Below are 21,371 nucleotides of genomic sequence, written 5' to 3' on the forward strand. Positions count from 1 at the left end.
TTCAGTTGCACGACCCTGCCAGTAGCATTCAACCTTGGCATACGGCAGCTGACAGGGTCACTATAGGCCCAGCCTGCCACCCTTGGATCTAGAGCTTCCCAAGGTGCCGAGACAGCTGTTCTGGGTCTCCAACAGAGATTGCCAGTCCAGGCAGGGGTCAGCATGCCAGGCGATACAAAAAAAGCACAAGCACCGGGGCTTTCCTGGTGGTGCAGTGGTTGAGAGTCCGCCTGCCGATGCAGGGGACACGGGTTCGTGCCCCGGTCCGGGAAGATCCCACATGCCGCGTAGCGGCTGGGCCTGTGAGCCATGGCCGCTGAGCCTGCACGTCCGGAGCCTGTGCTCCGCAACGGGAGAGGCCATAACAGTGAGAGGTCCGCGAACCGCAAAAAAAGAAAAAGCACAAGCACCAACACTAGCTTTTACACAATATGTGGACTCTGGCTTGAGGCAACTGTTACTCCCTCCCAGACTGACAGGGGCCCGGGTACCCTCACCACTGGACAGGGAGAACGGGGATAGACTGACCCCACACCCTCGTCCCTGGCGCTCTCACCATGGCAAGCACTGACAGCAAAGCCAATTCGTTTCCGGGCCCGATCAAAGACAACGTAGAAGCCCTCCATGATAACGGCTCCCATGACAGTGCCCGTGGATGACTGTGAGATGGCGAACTTGTAACAGTCGTCTTGGGACGTGGCCACATCTTCCACTGGCCGCAGGTATTGCTAAGGATAAGCAATCAAAGAGTGAGAGTATGTCTTCGTCCACCTTTCACCCCATCTCTGCCCTCTTGGTATCGATGCCCTTAGGCTGCCCTTCCCTTTGCCAGCCCTGAGCTCCGAGAGGCTGGTTTTTCCCAGAGCCCTTTACCGCTGGATCCTCATCTATTTTGTCTTCCAAGTTCTAGGAAGCCATGCCTGCTCACTCTTTCTCAATATATCCTTTGTTCTCGTCCTGGGGTCCCACTGATTCAGGCCAGGGACATACCTGTGGAAGGATGGTGATTCGGAAGGACTGATTGGTGACCTCACCCATTAGGTAGAGTGAGATGACCGGGAAAATGTTCCACGGGGTGGTGCCTGCTTGCCAGCACACCAGCTGCTCCCCGAGCCAGAAACCGTCTGGGAACTTCTCTGTCTGTGTTGATGGGAAAAGGATAAAGATAAGGAAACGGCCTCTTTCACCATCTCGCCTCTCCCATTTTCAGATAACACTTACTGGGCCCTTTACTTGCTTTTCCATGAAATATCCAAACTGGGGAAAGGTCAGCCGAAACCCAAGGATTAGAGGAAGAGAGCAAGAGAGTAAGGCCAGAACTTTGGGCTGGGGGACTGTGTGCTGAGCAAGCTGAGGCCCATAGCAGAGAACCGTTGTTGAAGAAACCTAAGTAGAGGGATCTAAGGGTAGACATCTTGGCTCTTGTGGAGGAACGTGCCTCTCACAGACTTCCTGTGACACTCTGTCATCTCTTGTACCCCTGTCCTTAGTCCCACTGACCGAGGAGGCTGCCTTGATGGATTTGACAGCAGCTTCAAACACTTTCTTGGGCAAACGAAGGTTGGTGGTGCCACTGTCAACGATGCTCTTGTCATAGTTGTACTAAGAGGGAGAAGAGAGGGTTAGAACATCAAAAGCCTTCTTGATGCCAGGCTTTGGCCAGAATTGGAGGGGTGAGGCAGACTGCTTGGGGTCCTTCCTGGGTTGGCATCCTGGCTTTGCCACTTCTTAGTTGGATCTCCTTGGGCAAGTTACTTAACATCTGTGCCTCAGTTTCCTCATCTGTAAAATGAGGATAATAATAGTACCTACCTCAAAGAGTTATTATAAGCATTAAATAAATTAATATATTTGAAGTGCTTAGAAGTGTGCCCTGCACATAGGAAGCATTCAGTAAATGTTAACTCTTATTATCTTGGGTGGGTAGACATTCTCTAAATCTTGAAAATAAAAATACCTTGTATAATGCTTTTAACTTTTCATAATACGTTTGTATCTGTTCTAATTTAACATACATGAAGAATCTAGGTAAGGAACACCCAAATAGTTTAACTGCCATTTATTGAGTCTTGCTGTGTGTCAAGCACTGGGATAAACACTTTATTCACTTTCTCTGTTTTCACCACCGTCTTTGGAAAAGCTGTTTTTACTTCTGTTTTGCAGGTGAGGAAACTGAAACACAAAATAGTAACTTGCCTGAGGACACATAGCTAGAGCAGAGCTAGAAACCCAGGTCTTCCTTACTCCGAAGCCAGAGTCTTCTACTACGTCATGTCACACTGCCTCGCGGACGACTTGCCCAAGGTCATAAAGCAAGGCAGTGACCGGAGCCCAGATGTGCTTTTTTCCGTACCAGACCATATGCCACGCAGCCTCTGGGAAAGTGCTAAGCCAGTCCCTAGCCCCAAACCTCAGGTCCCGCCATGTGACCATTAAGCTCCTTGCTGTTCCAGGCTCAGCCCCCAACCCTCCTGCAGGTCCTGCACCTCAAGCTCATCCTCCCAGCCTCATAACTCGGGGTCTGGCCTCACGCGATGTTGCCTCCCCCTTGCCTCTCCCTGCCTCCCCCAGGTTTTATTACCTCCTTGCAGTCCATTTTCAGATCCTGTCCATTGATCTCCACCCGCACAATGATCACCTCATAATACCATTCCCGCCGGATGGGTGTGTACCAGAGGCTGCCCGTGTACAGCGAGTGGTCGATACCCCCGATGATCTAGGGAGCAAAAGAGCCAGTACCCGTGTGCCAACACAGGACAACAAGTCACCCAGAGGGCAAGCATAGGATCAGTCATTTCTGGGGTGGCAAGGCACTCTGCACATCACCTTTCTCATCTTCCTGCTTCTAATCAAACCACGCCCTAAAGCGATTGATGCTTTCTTAAATGTGTTAAGGATGTGTTCAGGGGAAAAGGCTTTCCAGGATTTTTAATTGTTTCAGAATCACACAGCCCTTGATATAAAGTTATTTAAACCTAAACTGGCATAATAAATGTTGAGTGAATGATAATTTGCTCCTATTGTAAGTTTTATTTTCTCTGCTTGTTGGAGATAGAGTTCACCAGTTGTCCTAAATGAATTAATAAACAGACTTTTAAACTCCTTACATCTCCGCCTTCTCATCATCAGACTGAACAGTCTTGACTTGAGAGGCCTTATTTTCATTTTCTTTGAAATTTTCCTAATCATCTGTCATCCTTTCCAAGTTTACCATAGGAGCCGCAAGTCCCTTCTGGAATAATGCAAGGAAGAAAAGGGTAGAAAAAGAAAAATGGAGGTGGGTAACATGAAGAGGTTTCTCTTGATTCTCAGTAGTGGAGCCCGAGGCCGCGGTGTGGCCTCAGAGGGTAGGGAGGCAGCAGGTGCTCACGTCTCTGCCCAGTGCCCGGGCCTCCCCTATCCTAGGGCCTACTCACCATGCTCCCTCCAACTGAGGCCAGCACCTCCGACTGGTTGAAGGGGAAGCCAGCACCACAGAGCTGCAGGGAGAAGAGATTGGGCACGTGGGTCTGCTTTACCAACGAATCAAAGAATGGCTCCAGGGAGTCGTCAGGCTGTGACAGAGAGAGACAAGGAGTGAATCCTCGCACAGAGGGCCCTAATGGAAAGAGGAATGGGAGGGCAAAAGCACAACTTGGGGGATGTTCCTCGGGAAAGACCATCCTGAGGTACTGAGATTTGGTGGAGAGAGGGACAGCAAGACACACTGGCAATGCAAACAGGAAAGATCTGTAGGATCGTTGATCCCCATCTGCTTAACCTGTTTCAGAGTTACGGGGGCCTCTCTTATTAAAGATCTTAGCGTCAATAGAAAAGATGGCCTGTTTCTCTACCTGTCACCATAGTTCTGCCCTCTGTAGGGATGAAATTCAGACTGCCACCCTATCCCCCTGTAAAGTAATTCTTTAAACTGATTTGTTTCCCTCCCTTATTCAGTTCCCTCCCCTTCTCTCCCGTAACTCCGTCCCTGTGTAGCATGCAGTGTGCAACGTTCAGGCAGAGTGTCTAGGGCTAGCCCTTGTTCCCCTCACCCTGGCGATCTCAGCGTAGGCCAGCCCCAGGATGCCCTCCCAGTTGGAGCCATTGATGAAGAACTTGTCTGATTCAGTGATGGCAGCGATGTTGGCACGAACAGTGACGTTGGGGCCATGGGGGATGCTCACCAGGTCGGTGCCCAGCTCCCCCTCCCACTTGCCCTGGGTGTAGGGCACGTACACGCTCTTCCGGAGGTCCCGGTATGTACTGGACCTGTGCAAAGCAGGCAGAGATCTGTTGGGTGCGTAACCACAGCTGGTACATGGAGCCAGCATCTAACCTACTCCCAGACGCCTAATTTCATCTCGGTCATCTACGTAAGACAGGATGCTGTCAGGCTGCTCAAGAGAACATCCGTAGATCCTTCACTGGGAACAGAATAAGTGACCTTGCAGACAGACGTGGGGAGCTGTCTCTGGCGCCCCCTCTCCTGTGTCCATAGCTCGTATTCCTAGATCTGGAGCTCAGGCCCTGGAAGAACAAGTCTAGGCTTTGTGTATTGTGACTGCTGCTGCTGAAGGGACAGCTAGCAGGCATCTCCCACCCCCCGCCCCCTGACCTTATCACGCTCTTAAAGAAAAGGAGCCATTGACTCTTGCTGCCTTGGGACCCGGTGGTACCATCTGAGTGGTAGAGAAAGTGCCAAGCGGGTGAGCATGGAAGTTCTTCAGCAAATTCTTCCAAGGAAGGAGTTTGCACGAGCACCTCAGCAGGGCGAGCAGGCAAGATGCACCACTCGGACGAAACATGCTTATCACCATGTGTCACCCCCACCTGTGTGGAATCATGCCTCTGACCAGGGCTGGTGTGTATGATGGGGGCAGTGATGGGACACAGGCAAGGAGCTGGAATGAATTCCCTTTCATGGACCCTGGCCATGCCCCCTTCCCTGACTGCTTTCTTTAGATAGGGAAGTTAAAGGGCAAGGGACCTAAGAAGGCGCCTTTGGCATTTGCCTAGAAGTCCAAGAATGGGGTGTCAGTCTCGACTCACATGTTTTCACACACACATACGCCTCAGACATTAGATGGCCTCTTGCCACTTCCTGCTTTTCTGTTAAAGGGGCTCCCAGATCATCCCTCACTGCCTCTGTTACCTTAAAAACCCACTTCCACCCTCCCTCCCACCTGTTAGCTAAGTCCAGCTGCTGGAACTCCCGGGAGGCAGGGAAGCATTTAGCTTTCAGTCCAGGCAGTGGACTGATATCAGGCCAGGCAGTGGGGCCGTGGAAGGCTCTTCCTTCTCTTCCTTGAACCGTGCAAAGCCACCGAGAGGAGCCCCCAGGCGAGGACACAGCGAAGGGAGCTGTCACTGCAGCCTGCTCAGCCCAGACTTAGGTGGTGGCGTCAGAAAACCAGAGCCACTGAGGGGTGTGGGTTGGAGTCCCCGGGCCTCCCAATTCAGGCAGAGAGAAGGAGACCTCGAGACTGCACTGGGAGCTTTGGGGCTGCTCTCCTTCCTGCTTTCCCTCCCCCAGGAAGCTGCCCTATCTCGGAACTGAAGCACTTCCTGGCTGCCCCTCAACTTACCCTCGTTTACCTCCTCACCCCTCCAGCCCCTCCACTCTTCTCTTCTGGTCACTGTTGCCTTCTTTTCCCTCCCTCCTCCCCAGCAGGAAGAAAGGCTCTGTGGAGCTGGGCCTTCTCCCTGCAGCCCTCCCCCGACCCTCCTTTGCCCTGGGTCCTTGGGAAGAGCCTTCCCCCTTGCTCTCCCGCACTCACAGCTGCCTCTGGTAGTAGCGGTGCAGGAAAGGGTGGGGGGCGGCCCCCACTGCGAAGTTACTGCTGCCTGTGTCCACCAGGATGTTGAGCTGTCAGAGAAAAGGGAGAGAAAGATGCTAGGACAGGAGGCCTGGACTCACTCCCTTCACTGTCCTGTACCTTCCCCATCCCCCGGCTATGTGGTCTTCCTTTGGAGTGTCCAGGGTGAAGCTTCCAGATGCAGGACTGGACAGGCTGGTCCTGCTAGTACCACGACCACAGTCAGAACATGGGGTCCTGTGACACCGTCAGCATGGCCTCAGAAACCTTGGGTCTGCTTTTGTCTTCTCTGCAGAATTGGCACATTTTCTGTGTCATCAGAGCCATATAACTGGTGTGTGTGTGTGTGTGTGTGTGTGTGTGTGTGTGTGTGTGTGTGTGTGTGTGTTTCCATTCCTATTTCTGTCTACCTGCAGATGCCCTTCCTCACTCTGTACTGGCCCAGTCTGTCTGCAGAGCTTGCCCCTTCCCCTCCTCTCTGGTTCTCCTGGGAAGCACATCACCGGCAGGCAGCCTGGCTCATCCCCCTCCAGCTCAAGAGACGAGCTATTCTAGGAGCTGGCACTGACCAGGGGCGCTGTGGGGACCACAATGGCATGTTGAGGCCCACGTGTTTCTGACCCTGGCTGCCAGAATGTGGCTCCCCATGAAGGGCCCCCTTCTGTCTCAGAGGTGACACAGACCTATGAGCCCCACTGTCAGAAATAGTGGGACTATAGCCAGGAGCCCTGTATGAGGTCCTGGTGAAAAGCCATCTCCTCGGGGCCCTGCTTTTGGCTCATTGAAGATGGACAGGTGTTGTCTTGCTGTTCCTTCTGTGCAGCTCCTTCTATGTCTCTTCTGCTTTGTCCTTCGTCCTGAGATGGCCTGACCCCTCCTCAGCCAGTCAGCCATTTTTTTGATGCCTCCTATATCCTCACAGGCAAAAAGGAAAGGCCCCTGTCCTCAAAAACACAGTAATCTATAAAGTGAATCCTCTCTCTTTCTTTTTTTCATAAATTTATTTTATTTTTGGCTATGTTGGGTCTTCGTTGCTGTGTGTGGGCTTTCTCTAGCTGTGGTGAGTGGGGGCTACTCTTCATTGCGGTGCGCAGGCTTCTTACTGCGGTGGTTTTTTTTTTTTATTGTGGAGCACGGGCTCTAGGTGCAGGGGCTTCAGTAGCTGTGGCTCACGGGCTATTAAGAGTGCAGGCTCAGCAGTTGTGACGCACGAGATCTTCCCGGACCAGGGCTCGAACCCGTGTCCCCTGCATTGGCAGGCGGATTCTTAACCACTGCGCCACCAGGGAAGTCCGAGTGAGTCCTCTCTTGCCCACTTGTGTGTCCTTCACCTCAGCTTCTCCTCTGACCTCAGGGCCCTCCATTTCTGCATCACCTCTCCTCAGTGCAGTGAAGTCAGCTGACCTTGGCCTTGCTGCAGGCTCTGACCTTGTCACATAGGGCAGGTCACTGTGTTTCATCCCCTCTGCCGGATCCTCTGGCTCCTTCCTGCTCTCAGTGGTCCCTGGTAGGTCTGCTGACTGTACCTCCCCCAGCGGCCGCTCAGGCTTCCTGGCCTCCCCATGGCCACTGTCCCCTAGCTCTCTGACCCCGCCTCCTCCCTCCTTCCCAGCCCCCGCTCCTGGCCTGCCTCCCATTTCCCTCCCCGCCCCTCTGCCCCTACCTCTCCCTGGTGTCCCTCTCCCGGGTCTCTAAGCAGCCACTGGCCCCAGATGCTGTGCTTTCAGAGAATCAATAGAGCTAGAGGCACAGCAGTTCAGATTTCAATCAGCCACAGGTTAACGATTAAAAGCCTTCTTCACCCACCCACTCCCCAGAACCCGCTCTCCCACCTGCCAGGACTCTGGTCTCCGCGCCACGGCCGGCCTCAGGCCTACAGGCGCCCCTGCTATCACTGGACCCCAAAGAAAGAGGGTCTCCTCCACAGCGCTGGCGCCGGTGGCTGTAGGGGGGACCGCCTGGAGTGTGTGTACCTGGCCGGCTCTAGGAGAAGCCAACCACCTTTGACACTGGAATGGAGCTTTATCTGGGGGCGCGGCTCGGCTGGTCCAGGCCCCCTCCTCCCCACTCCTCTCTGTCCTGTACGGGAGGAGCCCTCTCTGCAGGCCACTCCCTCCCCAGCCCGGGGGCCCATCATTCCTGGTGCCCTTCCAGTTCCAGCCTTTCTCCTCAGCTGTGGAAGTTCTCCCCACTCCGCCCCCAAGGGGGTCAAGCCTGGGGAGGAATGACCCCTCCCCTCCCATTGTCCTCTCTTTAAACCCCCAGCCCCAATACCAGGAATTCAGGCCACCACTGCTCTCTCTGCTGCCCCCTCTCCACCCTCCACGCACACAAAAAAGGGAAACCAAAATAAACAGTTGCCTCTTCCTCCTGAGCAAATGTCCTTCTGTCTATTTGCCCTTTGCACTGTGATCCTGCTTCCGGGAGAAGTGATTTTGGTCCTGTCCTTCCAACATTTCTATCATGAGCCCCCTGGGCAGCCTGAAGGAGGAGGGTTTGCGTGAGCCCAACCTTAGCAGACGCCCTCCCCTCTAATTTCACCCAGTGGGGGGCCGTCACATGACCCCTCCCCCCCATCTCCCACAAGATCATTCCCACATGCCCCGTCCATCCTGCCTAATGAGGATCCACCCCTCATGCCACGCCCCACCACCCCCAAATCTGGATTCTTCCTGTTGGCATTTACAAATGCTTGTCTCTTCGTTAAAAAAAAAAAAAAAAAAATCTTTGATCTCACATCCACCTCCAGCTACCCTGTCTCTCCTCTCCCTTCACAACCAAAGTTCTCGGCCAAGCTGTCTTCATTTCTTCACCTCCTACTCACTCCTCAACCCATTCTCAAACTGAGTTTCGCCTCTATCCCTCCCTCCACTATAAAACAGCCCTTACTACAGTTACCGATGATTTCGTGTCACCAAATACAAAAGACAGTTTTCAAATCAATCCTCATCTTGCTTGACCTCTCTGGAGCATTCAACGCTGCCGACCCCTCCCTCCTTGAAACACTCTTCCCTGTCACCCTATCCCGTGCTTTCCTCCTACCTCTCTGATAGGATCTTCTGTCTACTTTGCAGGCTCACTTCACAAGGCCTGGGCATTGGTCCTCTTCCCCTCCTGCTCTACTCTGTCCTTAGGCCATCTCATCCATGGCAGCGGCTACAATTACCACCTATGTCCCTATGCCTCCTGAGCTTTCAGCTCTAGCCCCTTCCTCCCCTTTGGAACTGCCTCAGAGACACCTCGAATTCAGGATGTCCATGGCTGACCTTACCTGGTCCTGCCCATCTGTTTTTTCTTCACAGTTTCCTACATTAGTCACCATCCATCTGTTCCATAAGTCAGCAGCTTCAGAGACATCCAAACACCTTCCTCTTCACATCTCCATCCAAGGCATCAACGAGTCCTGTCCAATTAACCTTCTTAAAAGTCTCTGAATGTATCCATTTCTTGCCACCTCCTTTGCCACTCCTGGCCAAGCTATAATCATCTCATCCTGGAATATCACAATAGCTTTTCAGCTGATCTTGGTACATCCACCATTGACCTCTCCAACCTGTTTCTGCACTGTGGCTAGAATGATCTTTTCAAAGCGCAGCTGTGACCATGTTACCCTCCCGTGTCAATGGCTTTCCTTTGCTATTATAATAAAGACTTAAAGCTTTAACATTTCCTATAGGGCCCTTCATGGTCCAGCCCCGCCTACATAGCCAGCCTAGCTTGTCCCATACTTCCCCAAGCCCTCTGCCCACCAGCCACACTGGCCTCATTTCAGGTCCTCCAATCAGCCACGGTCCCTCCCGCAAAGGCTGTTGGTCATTCACTCTGCCTGGATTATCCTCCTTTCCACTTGCAGTTTCGTCTACTCATCTCCTATCATCCTTCAGTCTGAGCTCAAAAGGGACTTCCTTAGGGACCTCCCTGGTGGTGCAGTGGTTAAGAATCCACCTGGTAACGCAGGGGACACGGATTCTATCCCTGGTCCGGGAAGATCCCACATGATGTGGAGCAACTAAGCCTGTGCGCCACAACTGCTGAATCTGCGCTCTAGAGCCCACGAGCCACAACTACTGAGCCCACGTGCCGTAACTACTGAAGCCTGCACACCTAGAGCCCATGCTCCACAGCAAGAGAAGCCACCGCAATGAGAAGCCCGCGCACCGCAACGATGAGTAGCCCCCGCTCGCTGCAACTAGAGAAAGCCCGCGTGCAGCAAGGGAAGCTGCGTGCAGCAATGAAGACCCAATGCAGCCAAAAAAAAAAAAAAAAGGGACTTCCTAAGGGAGAAAGACCAGGTCATATTCTCTGATTAAAATGCTTCTGTAGTACTTGCCACTATAATGTCATACTGAATCTCATCTCCCCTTGTATCTAATTTTTTTAAAAATCCCCATTGTCTCCCTAACTGGGTATCACAGTGGCTGGCAATAAGTATTTCTTGAATTAATGAATGCTTAAAGGAAAAAGGGGAAAGAACTAATCTACCCTATTTTCGGGGTAAGGGAGGGATCTCTCAGTGGCCCCCAACCTATGGGTGTTTTTAGGTTATAGGCGTGGCTCTGGCTCAGACCTGCCTTCCTCTCACCACGCCCCCTGGTTTGATACAGGCAGCCCGGAGTCCTGGAGCCATCTTCCTTTTTCCCCATCCCTTGGGACCAGGCCAACTCAGAAGTCCTTGTAGAGCCTTTTGCCTTTAGATGCCCAGAGGGCCGCAGCATGGAGTCAGGGCTAGGTCAGTGCCAATCACTTAACAAACAAGTATGCCCCTGGGGGCCTCTGAGGGATGGCAGCTTCATGGGAAGTGCTAACAAGCCCCACAGGAAAAGGCGCACTTGCCCATTCCATCCTGCAGGCAAGGCTCCCCTGGAGGAGTCTGCAGCAATAGATCTTGGGCAATGAGACAGATGTGGAGCTGCTGAGTTCAGGGTAAGCTCTCTGTTCCCAAATCCCACCTGTCTTGGCCCCAGCTCTCACTAGCAGATGGGAGTTGCTTAGATTCTTCTGGATGAAAAGAGCCTTCAGGAGTCATCTGTCCATTGGCCTGGAGATATGGGAGCTTGTTCCAGTTCCGAAAGATCTCTAGTTATTAAGATCCACAACCTTTCTTGGCAGCCTATGCTAGGGTCTTACCACTTTCACACACCTCTGGGAAAGGGCTTTTTTTTTTTTTTCTGCCGTGCGTCACCGTGCGGCATGTGGGATCTTAGTTCCTCGACCAGGGATCGAACCTGTGCCCCTACATTGGAAGCTTGGAGCCTTAACTGCTGGACTGCTGGGAAGTCCCTGGGAGGGGGCTTTAATTCTTCCTGCTAAAGGAAAGTCTGTTTTCTTCTGTGTGGGCCTCAAAGAGTTTATGGGGGAAGAGCCCTTATATTCTCGTAGTATAAGCCTTTCAGCTGAAGCTGAGATGTAGGAGCCTTTCTTCCATTTCACAGAGGAGGAAACTGAGACCAAGGGTAAATAAGAACTTGACCCCTCTTACACATAAGCCACAAAGCTAGGACAAGAGCCCCTTGGCTCTGACCAAGCCCCAAGTCTGCTCTTTCATCTCCTTGACCTTCCTGTCTCTCTCATTCTCTCTCATTGGGAAAGGAAATACATGGTAGATTGTTACACTTATGAATCAGACGCCCTGTATCCGTGCCCTGGTGTGATCCCCTCTGACATTGACGCTGGTCTTGGCCATGTGACTTGCTTTGACCAATGGGACATCAGCAAAGGAGGAAAGCAGAGGCTTGTTAAGTGCTCGTGCACTGGGGAGACTGGCCTCTTGGAACGCGGCCCTGAGCTTGTACGTGATGAGGCTCAGTCTTGCCTCCTTGAGGATGAAAGACTTCACGGAGAAAGAGATCCAGCAGGCCCGGCTTAGTCCGGCCCCCAGCTGACCCACCAGCTGAATGCAGCCACACAAGGAGCCCAGGTAAGATCTGTAGAATCACAGCCAGCCCACAGAATCCTGAGAGACAATGGCTCTCGTTTTAGTTTGTTACACTGCATCAGATAACTTCTACAAAACTACCTGAATTAAATCCTGAGATCCTTGACTTTGGGGCACCTACCCACCCATCGGTCAACTCCAAATACCATCTCTTACCACTTTTCCCCTCTCTCACCATCAAGTTTCTCAGTAGCACAATGATCTGTCACCTCTGCATATGCTGTTTCCTTTTCTTGAAATGTTCTCTCCCTGTTTCATCTAACTTCTGTTCAATTTTCAATTCGTGGTTTAAACATTCTTTCTCCCAAAGGTCCTGCCCTGATGCCCCAGCCCAGATTAGGTTCCTCCTCTCATAGGTCCTCAAGAACAACTGTGCTTCTTTGCCTACCCTTTCATCCAACTTGAAACCATTTATCCAATGTCTGTCTGCCCTACACACTATGAGCTCCACAGGGTAGGGAGCACATTTCTGTGCTTATTATCTAATTCTTACCTAGCCCTCAGTAGGTGCTCCGTAACAATTTTTTTTAACTGTAATTGCCTCATTTGCTGCAGGTCTCTGTGACTCTACAGAGTCTTGCTGTTAGTTCTCAGCCCCAGGGTCCTTGCAGGGGTGATCTTCAATCGGGTACTGTGTATGGTGATGATGGCAATGGATGCCCACCGTACCCACGAAATTGAGTAGCCACCCAGGTTCTTAGAGCAGTCGGAGTGATTTCAGGACTCGCTGGTCCCAGAGTCCTCTGAGTTAGCTTCATCTGCTTCCCTAAGTGGACATTCCCAGACCTGAGCTTGCCCAAGGCTGAGAGATGGGGGCAAGGAAGGACATGAGGAACCTCAAGTCAGCAGCTGGTCATGGCTGAGAGCCAGCGTAGCACACAGCTCCTGCCTTGAACTGAGTCGGGTAACTGGGTCCCATCCAGGCTCCTCCCGCCTTGACCAAATCAGCTGACCCAATGGAAATGGACTCCTTTCTCAGACATATCCTCTGCTTCCACTTTGCTCTCCAGGCTGAAGCTGGCAATCAATACCTGGGAGCAAGCAGGCTCCCTGGTGCCACTTACCCCATCTTGGGCTGTTTTTTTAAAAGGAATCCCAAGGTGGCTGGGTCATCCCAAACCTTATCTAGGGCAGCCTTCCCCCTTTAGACAGGATGCTCCATTTCCCCCAGGCTCAAACCCAGCTCAACTAATATCTATCAGTGCTTCCTATTCAAATGAGATGATGATGCAAATGGTCAAAAAACTTACATGTCTGTTCTTAAAGAAAAGATCTAAGACAATGGTTTTCAAACTTATTTTTCAAGCAGCAGAACCCTTTTCCAATCTCATTCAGGATCCCAGAGTACCAAAGAGAAAAAGCAGAGGTGCTCTGCTTTAGGGAGAGCTTTTATTTCTTTGTCTCCATCCCCTCCCTGTGGTGGCTCTCGAGGCGTCTCTTTAGCACCTTCAGCCTCCACGGAACCCATCTGGGAAATCCTCCTTGGAGGGTGTCACAGCCACTGCTACCTGCTTTTCATTGTCAGACAGTTCCTGTTGTCTAACCTTGTCCCATCCACAGGTTACAGGGGCTGTAATAGTCTCTGAGTCTGTCCTCAGGTGAGAATGAAGCTGATCTCTGGCATAAGCCCACTTTTCTCCATGGCACCTGGTTGTGCTCAGCACATAGGTCTGTTTGCTTGAACCACTGGGAGATGCCAGGGTTCATGCCTTGTGCTATTTGGTGAAAACTCCACAGGCGCTGGAGTCAAACAATTGGTGGGGGTTCACCAAACCTGAGAGGCCAACCAAGGAGACATTCAGCCTGTACACAGTGGGGTTACAGTGGCCAGCGGACAGGGTAGCCACTGGGCCCATCCTGCTAGGGGAAGCTCAGGGCAGCTCTAGGACCAGGAAAATGGTGTTTCCTTTCCAGAACTCCCCACTGCCCAGGCCCCCCAAGCGAGATGGCTCCCAGCAGACAGAGAAGTTAGTTGGCAGGTAGGAGGGCTTCCCTGAGAGATGTTTCTCTTCCTGGATTTTCAACCAAAATTTCTGCTTAGCTCTTTACTGGAGATACCCAAGAAGGGCTCTTGACCATCTACCTTAGTGAGGGGGCACGGTCTTTCTCAATGCCTCTCCCACTCCCAGCTGAATTCTTTCTTTCCAGACCTGGGGAGGAAGAGCAGGAGATAGGTGTGAAAGGACAGCCTAAGAGTCCCAGCAGAGGCCTACATGCAACCAGAAGCCCAACCCCAGTCTATAGGTTGCCTCCCAGTGCCTGAGGCCAAAACTGTCTTGACTGGGGGCTGGGCTTCAGGGTCATCTAACTTGGAGGGTGATTCTTTTGAGTTCAAAGGTTTTCTACCTTTTAAGTACCAGAACTCAATCAATCAATCAAACAAACAAACCTGGAATTCCACTGTATAAGTACAACAAAAGCTGACCTATTCTGGGAGATTTGGGGGCAGGTGGGACAGGGGAGGGCTTGGTGAGGGGAAAGGTGGAAGGTACAGTCTTGCCTCTTACCTTTCTCTTAACCTCTCCCTCACCCTTGAGGTCCCTTTACAGCACCCCACAGATCTCAGTTTGAAAACCATTCTAGGGAGGGGGTCAGGAAAACCACTTGGCGTCTTCATGGGTTTTGAGATCCTGAATCCTCATAGTTTTCTACTTCTCTGATCATTTTCTTTTGCTCCCTTGATCCCTCGTCTACATCTGATGTTCTTTCCCTAGTCGTTTTCCTCTTCTCTCTCCATTCTCTCAGACAAGTTCATTTGCTAACTTGGCTTCCACAAGCACCTCTCTACAGGTGACCCCTGAGTCTACCTGTCCAGTCCCAACTTGTCTCTTGGCTTCCAGTTCCCCATTCTCAGCTGGTTGCTGGGTACATCCACAAGAATTGTCCACTGGCATCTCAAACTCAACCAACATGTCCCAGACTATGGAATGCTGGAAAGAACCAAGTATTTGGACTTGGAATCCAAAGACCAGGATTTGAACCCTAGCTCTGTTCTTCCCTAGCTGTGTAATTTTGGGCAAACCACTTAATCCCTCTGAGACTCAGTTTCCTCCTGCCCAAAACAGACACGCTAATACCTTGCCCTTTTTAATTAAAGCAGAGTAATAAACATGGAATTTTGGTAAAAACTATATTGTGCTTTAAAAGCTTGCTCCTTTTACTGTGTATCCTGTTGCAAACACAGTCAGAGAAGTTCAAAGGAGGCAGACGTCTTCTCGTCCCTCTCACCCATCAGGGACAGGGAACACCTGGTTGACCTGACAGGTGAATGCTGGCTCTCTGAAGACTTCTCCTCTTTTATATCTTCTTTCAGGCCCATGTGTCCTAATTGAAATCCTTGTCTTGGACTCTAGAACATCCAATTTATCCTGCACCCTGGAGTAGTTTTCCTAAAACCAAAATTCACTAGACCATTTCTCTGCTGCCCCCAGAATGAAACCCAACGCCCACTCAGCCTCACAGCATCCCTATCACAGCTTCCAGCTTCTTAGCATAGTTCACGTCTCTCTTTACGAAGTTTTTTCTCCCCACTCTCCAAATAGCAAAGCTTTCTCATCTTTCCAGGCCATATTCAAATGCTACCTTTTCTAGCAAGCCTTTCCTAACACTGTCAGAACTAGCTGCTTCTTTCTTTATACTTCCAAGACTCACTGTTCTTCTATTTGTACCAAATGTACTTGGTCTTGTGTGATATTTAGGCGTTTACATGTCTGTGTCTCACACCAAATCGTGAGCATTCCAAGGGCTGAGACTATGATATATTCTTCTCTTTTGTAAGTAGGTGCTCAACAAATATTTGTTAAACTGAAAATTGACCATCACCAGATTTCAATCCTAACAATTAAATTATTGGCCTGTGTTTGGATGGTGATGCTTGTACCGTTATAATGAGATGATATCCTTTCATTTAAGCAAAGAGAATGAAAATGCTTTCTCCAAGATCTCCAGTTCTGTACTTACAGTAGCCCATCAACAGTTCTATTTAAAGGTCTTACACTTTATTTATTCATTTGCTCAGCACTTTTTAGGTGCCTATTCTGAGCCTGGCCCTGTCATAGATATTAACCAAAAAGAAATAAAACACTACAAAAATTCATTAATCAAAAAAGACATTGTCCTCAAGAGCTTGGTGTTTTATGAGGGAAACAAACACAAAAACAGTGACACGTGCTCATAAGTGTAGTAAGGAAGACGTGAGTTGGTGTCAGGAGAATGGAAGCGGGATCTCTGATAAACTCTCTCTTCTCAAATAGGTGGTATGGAAGAGTAGGGAGGTCAAGAGTGAGACACGGTCTCAGCTTATTGACCTGCCAATTATTTAATTTTTCAATCCCCATTTCTTCTGCTAGAAGCTGCAAATGGTAAGACCTTTTTATACACTGCAGGAATTACTGTAAAGAACAAAATAGTCTATGTAGAATATATTTTAAACTTTTATAGGACCTCCCTGGTGGCGCAGTGGTTACAAATCCACCTGCCCATGCAGGGGACACGGGTTCGAGCCCTGGTCCGGGAAGATCACACATGCCATGGAGCAACTAAGCCCGTGCACCACAACTACTGAGCCCGCGCTCTAGAGCCCATGAGCCACAACTACTGAAGCCTGGGCGCCTAGAGCCCATGCTCTGCAACAAGAGAAGCCACTGCAATGAGAAGCCCACGCACCACAACGAAGAGTAGCCCCTGCTCGCCGCAACTAGAGAAAAGCCCGCGTGCAGCAGCAAAGACCCAACTCAGCCAAAAATAAGTAAATTAATTTAACAAAGCTTTTATAAACTGTAACCATAAACACAAGGATATATTTGTACACCCATAGTCCTAAACCATCCCCTCCTGCCAACTTTCTCACAAATGGTCTTGTCATGTTCTAATTCATCCCAGATCGGAATCCTGAAATCATCTTTGACACCTTCCTCCTCACCCTTCACACCAATGTCACCGAGCCTTGCATCCCAGTCTTCCCTCCTTTTTCCACCTGATCACAGCCTCACTCTGTCCTTGTCATAGCGCTCCACACTTGGACCTTTGTGACAGAGCCTCCTGCTGCCTGCATCTCTCAGTTCCATTCTTTCTAAAATTCAGATGCCTCTTCCTAAAAGATTGCTTTCTTTGTCATTCCCCTGCACAAATAAATTCAATTTCCCCCTTATTTCTGCAGACCAAAGTCCAAATCTTATGGCTTGACATTTAAGGCTTTTGGCCACTTGGTTCTATCTTATTTACCCAAACCTGTAACATTAGCTGGCCTGGGTTTCTCACTGTCTCCTGAACGAACATGCATAAGCCCAAACACACATAACTCATTCTCTCATTCACTGTGTCCTCGCTTGGTCTCAGGGGATAGGGTGGACACACAAATGAAGTGCGATCACTGTTCGGGAGGACTTTTCTGCACTGGAAATGGTCTCGACCCTCCTATCCATCCTTCAAGACCATGCTCATAGCACATCTTCACGAGGCCTTGCCCGATTTTGCCTCCTCCAGGGCACCTATAGGGACTTCCCTGGTGGTCCAGTGGTTAGGACTCCACACTTCTGCAGGGGGCTCCGGTTCGATGCCTGTTTGGGGAACTAAAATGCTGCATGCCGTGCAGCCAAAGAAATAAATAAATAAAAATAAACTAAAGAAAAAAACCCCTCCCTTAAAAGAATATAGATGGAAAAAATTTAAAAAAAAAAAGAACACCTGTAGCACTCACTCATGGTACCGCTATAAATCAATGCTTTTCAAACTTGAGACACAGCCCCTGAGGTTCTGACCCAGTAGGTGTGGGGAGGGGCCAGAGACTTTACATTTCTAACTGGCTCTGATGACAAGGGTCTGGGGTCCTCACTTTGAGTACAACTGCTGCAGATTACTTGGTACAAGCACTTATACTTTCACTTTCACACTAAGCTCTTGAGGTAGAAAATATATTTTCTGTCTCTTTGTGGATCAGCCCCCCAAAACCAGTAATGAATTGCCTGGCATATAGAAAGTGCTCCCCAAGTTTCACTGTTGCTCGTTTACAGTACTGTGCCTTTCACATTCTCATTTGGTGCTTATAACAACCCCACTGGGTGGGGAGAAAGGGCATCCTTCTCGCAGACTGCGGGGGGCAGAATCAAGTCACCACAGAGCACAGACTGGCTGGCTGGCGTTGGCTCAGGTATGGAGCCGTAAGCCAACTCATAGGGTCGCTCTAACTGGGGTCTCTCCTGGCTTCTTGGACTGGTGCTGAACTTGAAGCCCACTTTTCCCTTCTCCTAGGAAGGAGCGGGAAGGAACTGACATTTATTGGGCAATTACTCTCTGCCAGTTTCTGGGCTGGGGGATGTACATATTATCTCAGGGGTCCAGGGGAGTACAGTAATGGGATCCCCCATTTACATGTTTTACGTGTAAAACATGGAGGCTCAGAACACTCAGGTTTTTATGCTTTCTTGCAGAGCAGAGAAGAGGCAGGAGTGGCCAGACAAGTAGGAGAAAGTGATTTCACATTTACTGGAGGACAAGTGTGTGTCCAGGTGCATTGTTCTAGGTGCTTTCACCTGCCTAGTCTCCTTAATCCTCACAATCACCTTCCAAAGGAGATCTCATTTCACCCATTTTTAAAGACACGGCAACAGCCTCAGAGGAGTTATATAATTTTCCCAAGGACACACAGCTGGGAAAAGGGAAAGCTGTGGGTTGTGGAGCTGGAATTCCTGGTCTCTCTGACCCCAAAGCCCTTGCTGGTCCCATAGCCCCGTTCTGTGTCCATGTCACAGGGTCTCTGCACAATTTGCATGGTAGCATTGCATCAGTAGCAGAAACGGGACTAGGAACCAGGTCCACACAGCCTCCTTCTCCCTGACAACAGCTGGCATCCTGTTGGCTCGGGCTGCTAGAGGCCTGGATTCAGGCTCTGTCCTTACACTGATTCAAGACTGTTTATAGTACATAGGCAAGAGGAGGGGTAAGTGGGGAAGACCAGAGCCTTGGATCAGCTGAGAGGTGGGAGGTAGGCCTGGGTGGCATGGACCTCAGAAGGCTTGCTTCCATCAGGTAATTGGGAAGAGGAGGCTTGTTTTCCCCCTAGATCCGGTGTGAGAGCTGTTTAGAAGTCCAGGAAGTGTGGTGGTTCCCTCTGCCCACAGATACCATAGACACACTCCCACCTTCACAGACCCTCCCAAGGACAAGCCTCCCAGACACAGATCGGGGGAGGGGGGTGGCTCAGAGATGTGCGGGCTCAGATTCAAGGTGACACTCACCAACACACACAGAGCCATCCTGCCACCCGTGCCCAGGCTCAACCACAGAGGAGGCAAATGCTCACAGAGGGCAGCCACGGCACCCCGCGGAGGGCTGCTCATGGCACACTCCTACCCGGCCAGAGGTACAGAGGGTGAAACCTCCAACCAGCCACCTTGAGTGTACCTTGGAGGATTGTCAGGAAGGATGGGGGGAGCTGGCAGGCAGTGTTTTCTCCGTCACTGCCATCCCCCACCCCTGAGCACCTATCAGCTCGTGGATGGAGTCTCATGCTTAGAAGGGGGCTCTGGCTCCTTTGCTCTATGCAGTTTGTGATCTGTCCTTTCCCCAGACTCAGTTCAGTTCCCTCTGGCCAGTACTTGGGAGGCATCAGGTAGGGGAGGGACTGGAGTGCAGGATGCAAAGCTGGGGAGGAAGTAGGGGCAGAGGAAGGCAAGAGTCAGCCCGGGGCTTCTGGAGGTCACAAGGAACTCGGAAACCTTGCTTCACTGTCCTGTGGCAGCTCAGACACGGGGAGAAAAGGGCCGGTCCAACTCACGCCAGGATTCCTTGGTCCTCAAGATGCTGGGAACCAATGGTCAGAACCCCAGATGCCAAGATTGGGTGACCAAGATCCAGAGCAGTGGGGTTGGGAGACTCAAGCTTGGTGTGGGCTGACACCTGTTCACAGCACCCCTATGGTTTGGACTCTTCCCCAGGTCAGGTTCCCCCCACTGACAAGTTTCTCTTGTCCCAAATCCTTCCTGAGCCATGTGTGTGTGTAAGACTGAGAGAGGGGAGGGCAGACAGAAGCCTGTGAGGGGAAGGGAAGTGGGAAGGGGGGCTTTGGGGCTGACTGCTGCCAGTATGATCCCAGAGGACAGGTTTGGGAGAGGGTCCCTCCAGCCCGCACCGTGCAGCCCATTTTATCAGGAGCCAGCATGCTGCACCCTCAGCCTGTCTCCCCTCGGCTCGTGCAGGAGGGAGGGTAGGGGTGGCCCAGCAAGCTTACCGTCTGTGGGGGGCTGCCCACGGTCATCTCCACGTAGTAGCCCTGACCGGACTTGCCCCTCAGGTTGTCCACCATCTCCACAAAGCTGCCCCTCCGGCTGGGCTCCTCGTCGGTCTCCCGGGGCAGCCGCAGCCCCAGGGGGGCGCCCCCCAGCCCGCTTCGCAGGGGCAGCCGGATGCCAGGCTGGGAGCCGTGGGCAGGCAGCACCCCAGAGCCCATCCACAGCAGGAGCCAGGGCAGCACTTGGGCCATGGTGGGCCCTGGCCTTGGGGTGCTCTGGGCTCACTCCAGCCCGCGACCGTCCCTGTGGCCTGACCCCAACTCTGGGTGCTGGAGGTGGCTTCTCAGGAGAGTGAGTGGTGAGGCATCAGGGCTCCAGCGCCTGCAGGCCCCTCGGCCAGCCCTGGGTCCAGGCTGTGGGGAGCGGGCAGGGGAGATCCACAGAGAGACAGGAGGGCAGAAGACGGATCCGGAGCCTGGCTACATCTGGCCAGCGGTCCAACCTCAACAGAGGTCCGGGAGAGGCCGGCTCGGGCCCCCCGGGGGGCTGGGCGGGGCGGGCATGGCAGGTCGGAGGCTGCTTTCCTGGTCCTCCCGGAGGGGCGGCAGCAGGGGAAGGGTCAGGGGCTCCGGGCTCCTACGGCTGCGTTTGCTGCTCAGGCCACCATAATCCCGCTCCCAGCTCCCAGGCAGCCTGGGGAGACGGAAAGACTTGTGGCAGCGGCTGTCAAAGCCAAAGGGTTTTCGCTTTTCCCTGGGATCGCTGGGAAGTGTAGTCTTCCCATGGCAGGCAGCCCGGCTTCCGGAGTTGGTGAAGGGTCTGGGATGCCCTCTGCCGAGATGGAGTCCACCCTGCAGGACCCTGGCAGGATGGGAAGGGCCATCGGGATGGAGTGGTGGCAGACCTCTCTTGTTCCGTCAGCCTTTCACTGGGCATTTCTGGAGCACCCACTGTATGCCAGGCACGCTGCCAGGCCCTGGGGCTACAGAGAGAAATAAAATGCATATGCACCGCACAAAATGATGGGGAATCAAGGAGCAGGGATTAGGGGGACGTCTGGGGGGTCTGGGAAGACTCAGCGGGAGGAGGTGGTATTTAATTTGAACCTTAAAGAATGGGTGGAATTTCTAAGAGCAGAGATTTGCGAAGCAAGGGTAAGGGGGATAGAAGGGTATTCTACGCAGCCAAAGGAATAAGGAAGGGCAAAGGGGAAAGTGCAGGGGGCAGTCTGCCTTCACTGGAGCCTGCAATCTGCAGGCAGGTGAGAGCCAGTTGGCGCTTCTCTCAGCTGAATCCTTTTGTGCCTTTGGTGCTCTTCCTGCCCTGACCTCCATCCCAGATTCTGTGAATCTTCAAGCCCATCCAGATTTCTGTGCTGTCAGTGAGCTGAGGGTAAACGGTTGTTGTCAGCTT

The 21,371-nt window shown here is 51.7% G+C and overlaps 1 protein-coding gene across 4 annotated transcripts in view; it reads right to left on the reverse strand.

Annotated features, from left to right (window-relative positions):
* The window catches only part of BACE1 (beta-secretase 1), a 23,170-nt gene extending 2,468 nt beyond the window's left edge, over window positions 1-20,702 (reverse strand). The window contains exons 1-8 of one of the 4 annotated variants that reach the window (XM_007446909.1): window positions 19,958-20,702; window positions 5,757-5,845; window positions 4,032-4,248; window positions 3,417-3,554; window positions 2,582-2,716; window positions 1,501-1,602; window positions 991-1,140; window positions 557-728 (exon numbers count right to left, since the gene is read on the reverse strand). In XM_007446909.1, the coding sequence (XP_007446971.1) occupies window positions 557-728; window positions 991-1,140; window positions 1,501-1,602; window positions 2,582-2,716; window positions 3,417-3,554; window positions 4,032-4,248; window positions 5,757-5,845; window positions 19,958-20,209 (1,255 nt within the window). In that variant the 5' untranslated portion in view covers window positions 20,210-20,702. The remainder of the gene's footprint in view (window positions 1-556; window positions 729-990; window positions 1,141-1,500; window positions 1,603-2,581; window positions 2,717-3,416; window positions 3,555-4,031; window positions 4,249-5,756; window positions 5,846-19,957) is intronic. The other 3 variants (XM_007446910.1, XM_007446912.1, XM_007446911.1) reach the window with 3 other exon arrangements.
* Between the last annotated feature and the right edge of the window lie 669 nt (window positions 20,703-21,371).

Source organism: Lipotes vexillifer, unplaced genomic scaffold (genome assembly GCF_000442215.2).
Source record: "Lipotes vexillifer unplaced genomic scaffold, Lipotes_vexillifer_v1.1 scaffold1634, whole genome shotgun sequence".
NCBI lineage: Eukaryota > Metazoa > Chordata > Mammalia > Artiodactyla > Lipotidae > Lipotes > Lipotes vexillifer.